This window comes from Scardinius erythrophthalmus, assembly GCF_964197995.2.
Source record: "Scardinius erythrophthalmus genome assembly, chromosome: 1".
NCBI lineage: Eukaryota > Metazoa > Chordata > Actinopteri > Cypriniformes > Leuciscidae > Scardinius > Scardinius erythrophthalmus.
In genome coordinates this window covers 1,992,489-2,001,060 of record NC_138221.1, presented here as the reverse complement: position 1 = coordinate 2,001,060, position 8,572 = coordinate 1,992,489, and the positions used below count along the sequence as shown (strand labels likewise).

Below are 8,572 nucleotides of genomic sequence, written 5' to 3'. Positions count from 1 at the left end.
TTTGGCGAGTTTTTTTGTGAATTATACTCTCCAGCCACGTCCAAATTGTCGCGCTCGAGGTTGGCAGGGCACCATGTGCTCCCATTGGACCGTACGCCACTGCTAACTCACCATAGGTTCGTGCAGTTGCCGCAGCACAGACAATCAGCTCGCTCAGACGAGATATGATGCTCTCGCTGTGCAGCTGCAATGTGTTTTAAAATAAAGGCTTCAATATTCTCGAGAAAAGGAGTTTTACCTATTACAGGCAAGCCGAGCTGCCGTGACATGGGGGCGTGGCAGCATCGACAATTCCATTTTTTGATTCGATAATCGAGATTGAGCATTAATTTCGATCGATTTCGATTTAAAATCGAAATCGTGACACCCTTATTCTTTAGAAATGTTGGCCCATATTGATAGGATAGCATCTTGCAGTTGATGGAGATTTGTGGGATGCACATCCAGGGCACGAAGCTCCCGTTCCACCACATCCCAAAGATGCTCTATTGGGTTGAGATCTGGTGACTGTGGGAGCCATTTTAGTACAGTGAACTCATTGTCATGTTCAAGAAACCAATTTGAAATGATTCGAGCTTTGTGACATGGTGCATTAAAGTGCAAAAAAGCCTACAGTGTGCCAAGAAAACATCCCCCACACCATTACACCACCACCACCAGCCTGCACAGTGGTAACAAGGCATGATGGATCCATGTTCTCATTCTGTTTACGCCAAATTCTGACTCTACCATCTGAATGTCTCAACAGAAATCGAGACTCATCAGACCAGGCAACATTTTTCCAGTCTTCAGTTGTCCAATTTTGGTGAGCTCGTGCAAATTGTAGCCTCTTTTTCCTATTTGTAGTGGAGATGAGTGGTACCCGGTGGGGTCTTCTGCTGTTGTAGCCCATCCGCCTCAAGGTTGTGCGTGTTGTGGCTTCACAAATGCTTTGCTTGCATACCTCGGTTGTAACGAGTGGTTATTTCAGTCAAAGTTGCTCTTCTATCAGCTTGAATCAGTCGGCCCATCCTCCTCTGACCTCTAGCATCAACAAGGCATTTTCGCCCACAGGACTGCTGCATACTAGATGTTTTTCCCTTTTCACACCATTCTTTGTAAACCCTAGAAATGGTTGTGCGTGAAAATCCCAGTAACTGAGCAGATTGTGAAATACTCAGACCGGCCCGTCTGGCACCAACAACCATGCCACGCTTAAAATTGCTTAAATCACCTTTCTTTCCCATTCTGACATTCAGTTTGGAGTTCAGGAGATTGTCTTGACCAGGACCACACCCCTAAATGCATTGAAGCAACTGCCATGTGATTGGTTGATTAGATAATTGCATTAATGAGAAATTGAACAGGTGTTCCTAATAATCCTTTAGGTGAGTGTATAGCTAGGCTCTTTACTTTCATAATTACTAGCTTACTTACTAATAGGTAAATTAAGTTTTGTGCAGATGTGTAATGGAAATATTGTTTTTAATTTATTTGCTGCACAGCAGCCTATTTTACAGTCTGCTATAGCTAAAAACGTTAATAAGTTTGTTAGATAGCAAAGCCCTCAGCTTATGTCAGAGGACATTGTAGTGATCCACTCAGAAACCGTAGTGTAGTGAATCAGACTAGTGTAGTGAAAAATAGATTTGCCTTCAGATGAGATAACATGGATCCAGAGGAAGCTGTAAGCCTAGCATCCAAAGAAAAACAAATAGGAAGAGATATTGATTGGGAACAATGTTTCATTTGTCAAGACAAATATGGAAAATACAGCCAAGATAAAGCCCTTTGATTGAAGTGATTTTTCAGGAAGTGGTGTCTTTGTGCTCTTTCTGGAGATTATTGTAGTATAATATTGTGCAATATTTTTGCAATATAATCGACACACACTATTATTTGCATTGCGCTTAGATTGACCTTGCTTATTCAATCCATTCAGTCTCAAAGGGATGAGACTGACAACCTGAGAGCCAACCTCTGCCAACCTGAGAGCCACTGCTTTGATGGGGAAAAACATACCTTTGCCATACGACTATTACATAGTTATTACTACTAACTAGTTACTAACCCCTAACCCTAAAGAAGTGAGAGAGCAGTTTTGTTAGGATGGAATTAATAACTATAGTGATATGTGAATGTAATATAATTTGTGTTACAACCTGGTATACAAAGTCAAATAGCACCATAGACAGCACGCATCTGTGCGTTCATTCATTCATAGAAACGCGATTCATATTAAAACAGTTTTTTTGCCAGCTGTAGTAGCTCCAGTACAGCAGCGCGCATCTTTGCGTTCATTCATTCAGATTAGAACAAAGCAAACAGAACTGACCTAATTCCTCAGCGGGATCCGTTTGCTCCTCGAAATGATACTTCCAGAACTTCTGAGGTAAATTTTTGCAGGATTATTATCAAGATAGTATTATTCCTCACAGCATCGTAAAGTACATAAGTCTGAAAGTGAACTCGCGGTGTGTGTTATCCAGCTGATGTGGGCGTTTCACAGGTTTGTTTGGATCGCCTCAGATTTGCGTTTGAATAGCGCGCTCTCCGTGGGCGGAGCACATTAAAACTTAATTAGCTGAGATGAGAACGACTGACATCTCTCTCTTTGCATACATATTACATAAACTGTGAATATTTGTTTTTTATAAAAATTACTTAATTTAAAAGAAGAGAATTCAAGCTTCATGCCTGTATGCCTGTTTGACTGAGTATTCGCTGAGTTATGGTTCATTTTCGGAAGCATTTCAGAATGGACTACACTGACAGAGAGGAGGCAGAACTCGCTTCGTGTTTATTTTTCTTTATTTGGCAAAAAGCACAACACTTTGTTTTTATTGTGAGTATACACAAAAATAATACACATTTAACAGAATCGGTTGATGTATGAAACTCCAATGGAAAATCAAAGTCAACCGAGTATTTATGAGTTTCTTTTACACTGCTAAAAAAAAGCGAGCTGGTATTGCCGGCGATACCGCCGACCTCAGGGGGTTAATGAAAGCTTTCCCGGCGGCGTCAGATTGGGTGATCAACACTATAAAGCACGGCTATACTCTTCTCCCTAGCCAAGCCGGCTGTCGAGATAGTACCTGAGGAGCAGGGGGAGTGCGGGCTATACAGCCGCTATTTCCTTCTCCCGGAAAAAGACGGGGGTATGCGTCCAATTTTGGATTTACGACGCTAAACAGAGCGCTTGCATTAAAGATGATTAAAGTGAAGAAAATCCTCGTGCACATCCAGGCCGGGGACCATTTCATAACGGTGGATATAAGAGATGTCTATTTTCAAATTCAGATAGCCCTTCATCACAGGTGCTTTCTGCAATTTGCATTCGAAGGTGTTCATACCAATTCAAAGTGCTATCGTTCGGTCTGACCTCCGCGCACGTTCAAAATGAGCATCAATGCAGTGTTTTCCCCCCTGAGACTCAGTGGCATGCGCGTGCTGAAATACCTCGACGACTGGCTCATCATCACTCAATCGAGGAGTGTGCTGGAGGATCACAAACACCAGCTCCTCGTCCATTTAGCATGCCTAGGCCTGTCTGTGAACATGCAAAAGAGCACGCTTCAGCCATGTCAATCGATTTATTTTCTGGGTATGATTTTGGACTCTCAAGCTCATCAGAACAGAATATCCAGTTCATTAACGATACACCGGCCTCTTTTGTGAAGGGCAGAGCGGTCACCCTGAAAAGGCTTCAGAGACTCTGATGGTCTGATGGCAGCTGCCGACTGGGTTTGCTGCATATGAGACCATTGCAGCGATGGTTACAGAGTCAAGTAATGGTTACTGACATGGTGTCAGGAATTCAGAAGCTGGGACTACGCCATCTTCCTTGCTTTGCTTATACCTTCAACCTCATTGTTCAGAGGGTAGTTGAAGAACATGACGTGTTGGAGCAGAGCCAGGAGACTGGTGACTTTTTTCAGGAGCAGCACTAAGGCCACTGAAAAGCTAATCCTTGCCCAAGAAAGGATGGGCAGCCAGCCCCTGAAGCTTCTCCATGAAGTGGACACCAGGTGGAACAGCACGCATGATCTGCTGCAAACACTCATTGACCTCAGAGAGCCTGTTGGTGCTGCTTTGGCTAGTTTGTCAAGCGACATCATGCCACTTTCAAGTGCTGATTTTGACATAATTTCTGAAAGCCTTGAAGTACTGGCACCCTTCAATCATAACACCAAAGAGCTCTCTGGGGAGAAGAGAGTGTCAGCTTAAAAGCACAAGGTGGCAGAAAAAACAGCCCTGGCAAGAAATACATCTGCTTCATTCCTAGGGATGGCTCTTCAGCAGTAATGTTCAATCCATCCGTGTGCTTGCACTGGCCACATTGCTGGAGCCTAGATTTAAGACACTTGGGTTTGGCAACCAGGATAATGCCCGTGAAGCTGCTGACGGGTGAATGTGCTTCAGTGATCTGGCTAACCAGTGAGCAAGCAGAGGCATCATCATCTCAGGCAGCTCGAATCCACCATCCTCAGATGACCTGTGGGAGCTCCTGGATAGCTGGGTCAGCGAGACACAATGGCATCAAAGCTATAATGCTGATGCCACCATAGAGGTCAAGAGACACATCAATCATACATACCTCCCTCGATGTGAGGACCCTCTCAAATACTGGCAGGCCCAAAAATGGTGCAATGAAAAATCACATAGGCCCAATTTATTGGCGTATTAAACATTGTATTTAGAAGGCGAGTACAAATGATGAACAGAAAGTCTTTATTGTCCTTGTATTGTGCAATACACTGACATTTTGCCTGCCTTCTTGCTAATGACAAATATGCTTATTAAATATACAAATAAACCTTACAATGACATCCCAATGAACAAAACATTTGAATGACACAGTTGGTGTAGGAATTATTATTGACTACCAAATGGTGAAGTTGAGCAATGTGTCAAAAGCTTCGAAGCACCAACGCAGTTAGCTGTATCTAGTTAGTATCTGAGTTTTCATCAGCTCCTCCTGTGGTTGTGTAACTTCCTCTCATCTGAACATCGTAACCCTGCTAGAGTTACTGTAGTTACACAATCCCACAGTGAAGGGTTGTGTACGTGTGTGTGAAACATGTCTGAGAAGACACACCTGCTCTGAACGATGGATATTAGCTCTGAAGGATAGATTTTGCACATGAGAGCACAGAATCACTTTCCCAGACCTTCACCTGGACTGATCCTGCTGGAGGAACGACCTGCCGAACTCAACCTGAGCTGATGAGGCTTTAGCCATCTTCAAGAAACGGCTGAAAACGCATTTCATCAACACTCGACCCATTAATACTCACACTTACTACTCTATATTACGATACATTACGAGCTCATGAAGGGGAACAAACATCTCAGGAAAGGAGACTTATTAAACACAACTGCAGAGGTTTATTGAGAAAATTATAGCAATCATTCAAAATGAAAAAAGATGCTAAAAACAGGAATGAACAGACAAGATCCAAGAATCCTCAAATCAGCTCCATCACACAGAACAGAGAGAGATTATACAGTCTGAGTCTGTCCATTACTGTATTCATATTATATTTAAAGCAGTTTACATATGAAGCGCAAGAGAATGACTTTCAACACTGTAGGAAAATATATCCATAAAATCCATATAAATGAAAATAAATCTGCCTTTTTATATGTAAAAAAACCCCCAAACCATTTTAATCTAAACTTGATTATATCACTATAAGTGCTCAGAGTTTTTTCTCTGTTTTCTGAGAAGAAGAAAATAAAACAATGAACAATCCTCTGTAAGTTTTTGCTATTGTAAATATTGCTGCAGATTGGCTCTAAACTCATCAGTATTTTATTCTAATATTGTGGGCATCTCTATTTCCTCTGGGTGCTTCGAGTCCTTCCTCCCTGCAAAATAAAAGCATTGACTGACCTCTCGTATGTGTTTTTATCATGATTGCAGATTGTTCCAGATCAGATGAGTGTGAATCATCAGATTGTGTGCGGCTCAAAACTCACCAGCTCTTCTTGCACAGATGATCTGAAGAAGAATCACAGTAGGAGCAGCAAAACTGCGATCCCAACAATACTCACAATCACTGCAGGAAACATGAGAGGAAGAAGAGAAACTGTACATGACTGAAGTCAAGGGTATTCAACTATCAACAGTTATTGATGAAGCATTTACAGACTGACTGATAGTTTAATGTTATAAAGCTGTCAGTATAAATGAACGTGTCGTACCTCTGTATAATGATCCAGCAGTCACACTGACTCCAGTTTCTGATGCTGGATCAGCTGGATCTGTGGATCACGTCTGTTAGTTCAGTTCAACACATAATGCCACATATACACAACATCATCATCACATAATACTGGAGCTTCACATCACAGAAATGATGAATATGTGCACGAGTCTGTCATCTATTATCTTCTTACTTCACTCTCAAGCTGTCAGGAGGAGAATGGCAGTAGTTGAGAAGAGACTGTACTGTATTACTGTATAACTGTGTTACTGTATAATTTATTCCTGGTTTATATGAGAGTGAAACACAGTTGAGCTTCTGCAAATAAACCTTCAGCTTGAATGAAGGACATAAGCCTTATAATTCCTAAACCCGACCTCCTACATGGGTCATACTATTTAATACACTAGTCTGATTTATGCAATATATCATGTATGACCCATGTAGGAGGACAATATTGGGAATTATAAGGATTGTTATGCAGTTTATGACTTTGACCACTAATATTTTACAACTCCAAAACGTATGAAGCCATCAGAAAGAGTAGAGCCAATCTGTGGAAGTTTTCACAAATCTGTCAGAAAAGAGTGTTTTCTCACCTGAATACTTGACAGTGTATCTGACTGAGGTCAAGAGTTGATTTCCCTGAGTAAGCTGACATCTCCACTCTCTGTTGTCATCTTCATTCAGGAGTGTTGTAGTCAGAGTGAGGATGATACAGCGATCTAGAGCTGATGATGATAATATCTGATATCTGGAGTCTGTCTTCAGATCAACACCAGCCTGATTCACCCACAACAGCTTAACTCTACCAGAACTGACCCAAGAAGAACAGGAAAAAACAGAATACAACTGACAGGAGAGAGTCACAGAGCGGCCTGGACTGATCTCAGTCTGTGAGGATGAAGATGAAGAAGATAATGAAGATGATGATGAAGATGATGAAGATGATGATGATGGAGACACTGAAACTGAACACAAGACACAAATCACAGACTCTTTAATCATCATCTGAGTTTAAAGGGAGAATCTGCCCTTTTTAAATTGACCACATAATCATAAACTTACCATGAAGAACATGCAGATAAACACGTGCATTAGTTTCTTGTTCTCCATTCACATATTGACTGCATCTGTATAATCCATAATCTTCTCCTGTGACGTTCTTGATGTTCAGAGAGCAGTCAGACTCCAGACTCAGTCTCTCATGTCTCTCTGTGTCTTTATTCTTCATCCCTCCAGTAATCAGTTCAACTTCTGCTGAATGTCTGAAGCTGTTATAGTAGGTCCATGTAGTTGATTTGCAGTCAGAAAGAGCTTTATTACAGGACAGAGAGACATTGTCACCAGAACTGATGAACACTTCATCATATCCACTGGTTCCTGAAACACAGTATATCTCAGTGATCATTATGATATATATTAATAAATGAAACACAAAACACACCAGCATAAAAAGCAGAAGTTTTAAATCATAGTATTTTTCCTGACTTAAAGCAAACAACACACTCTCCAGAATAAACTATTAGTCTTTATCAGAGAGCTGTTCAAATCACTGACACACTCTTAATATGAAGATAATTCTTCATCATCAGATGTTTGAGTGACACTATGTCCAGTATCAGGAATAATACAGTATGATCTGTGTGTATCAATACACAACTCTGAGATCACAACGTGAATGTGTGCAAGAATAAACTGAGCATGTTCAAATGAACTCTTTCCAGACTAATTCCACTAAATGTCTTTAGAGAAAATACAGATTTCTTTACCTGTGAGAAGTGAAGAGAGAATGATCAGTCCCAGCACACACAGATCACACTTATCAGCCATTTTCTGTTTCTGTCAGTCTTCCTCTTCATTATATATAGTTACAGCTCCTCCTTTAAACATCAGCAGCTCCTCCTGTGGTTATTAACTTCCTCTCAAAAAAAAAAAAATAAATAAAAAAAAAAACTTCCTCTCATCTGACCAACCAACCATCACTGCTGAAAGACACATAAAGCCTAATGTTGCAGTGCATGATGGGAACCACCAATCAAAGCTCATCCATGTCTCCCAAAATAATCATTATTGCTAATATAGCGTATAACTGTTGAGTTGAGTGAACCTGAAGGTAGTGATGGTGAGATGAAGCTTCATGAAGCTTTAAAGCTTTCCAGCCTGATGTGTGTAAAAGTGGTTGATTTCTCCAGGTTTGGAATGCACACAGCGACACCTGCTGGTCAATGCTGATATCATGCAGAACAAATCCTCAGTGGTGTGTTATGGAGATTAATTTGACTTCATGCAGGGCTGCCAATGCTGAGAATCAGGCAATCGACACTTTTCACTCGCTCTCACGACACACATCCAGTTTCTCACGCAGAGGAAAATCATGA

At 41.2% G+C, this 8,572-nt stretch overlaps 1 protein-coding gene across 3 annotated transcripts; it reads right to left on the bottom strand.

The window, feature by feature from the left end:
- Window positions 1-4,701: 4,701 nt before the first annotated feature.
- Window positions 4,702-8,051, bottom strand: LOC308700156 (uncharacterized protein). Of its 3 annotated transcripts, none has more exons than XM_081381581.1 (6): window positions 7,964-8,051; window positions 7,260-7,574; window positions 6,791-7,162; window positions 6,190-6,249; window positions 5,965-6,044; window positions 4,702-5,853 (listed from the first exon to the last, which is right to left on the bottom strand). In XM_081381581.1, exons 1-5 carry the CDS (start codon window positions 8,022-8,024, stop codon window positions 5,998-6,000), a joined length of 855 nt encoding a protein of 284 aa, XP_081237707.1. In that variant the 5' UTR covers window positions 8,025-8,051; the 3' UTR covers window positions 4,702-5,853; window positions 5,965-5,997. The 3 variants fall into 3 exon arrangements, with proteins under 3 accessions (XP_081237707.1, XP_081237709.1, XP_081237708.1); XM_081381583.1 differs by having other exon boundaries at window positions 7,260-7,508; window positions 7,964-8,025; XM_081381582.1 differs by having other exon boundaries at window positions 5,353-5,853; window positions 5,965-6,017; window positions 7,964-8,036.
- Between the last annotated feature and the right edge of the window lie 521 nt (window positions 8,052-8,572).

What these genes read in the sequence shown, in the direction of transcription:
- LOC308700156 (XM_081381581.1), bottom strand. Translation starts at nt 8,024, where the DNA reads ATGGCTGATAAGTGTGATCTGTGTGTGCTGGGACTGATCATTCTCTCT. An exon ending in TCTCTCTTCACTTCTCACAG is followed by an intron (nt 7,575 to 7,963) that starts GTAAAGAAATCT and finishes ACTGTGTTTCAG; the next exon opens with GAACCAGTGGATATGATGAA. An exon ending in ATACACTGTCAAGTATTCAG is followed by an intron (nt 6,250 to 6,790) that starts GTGAGAAAACAC and finishes CGTGATCCACAG; the next exon opens with ATCCAGCTGATCCAGCATCA.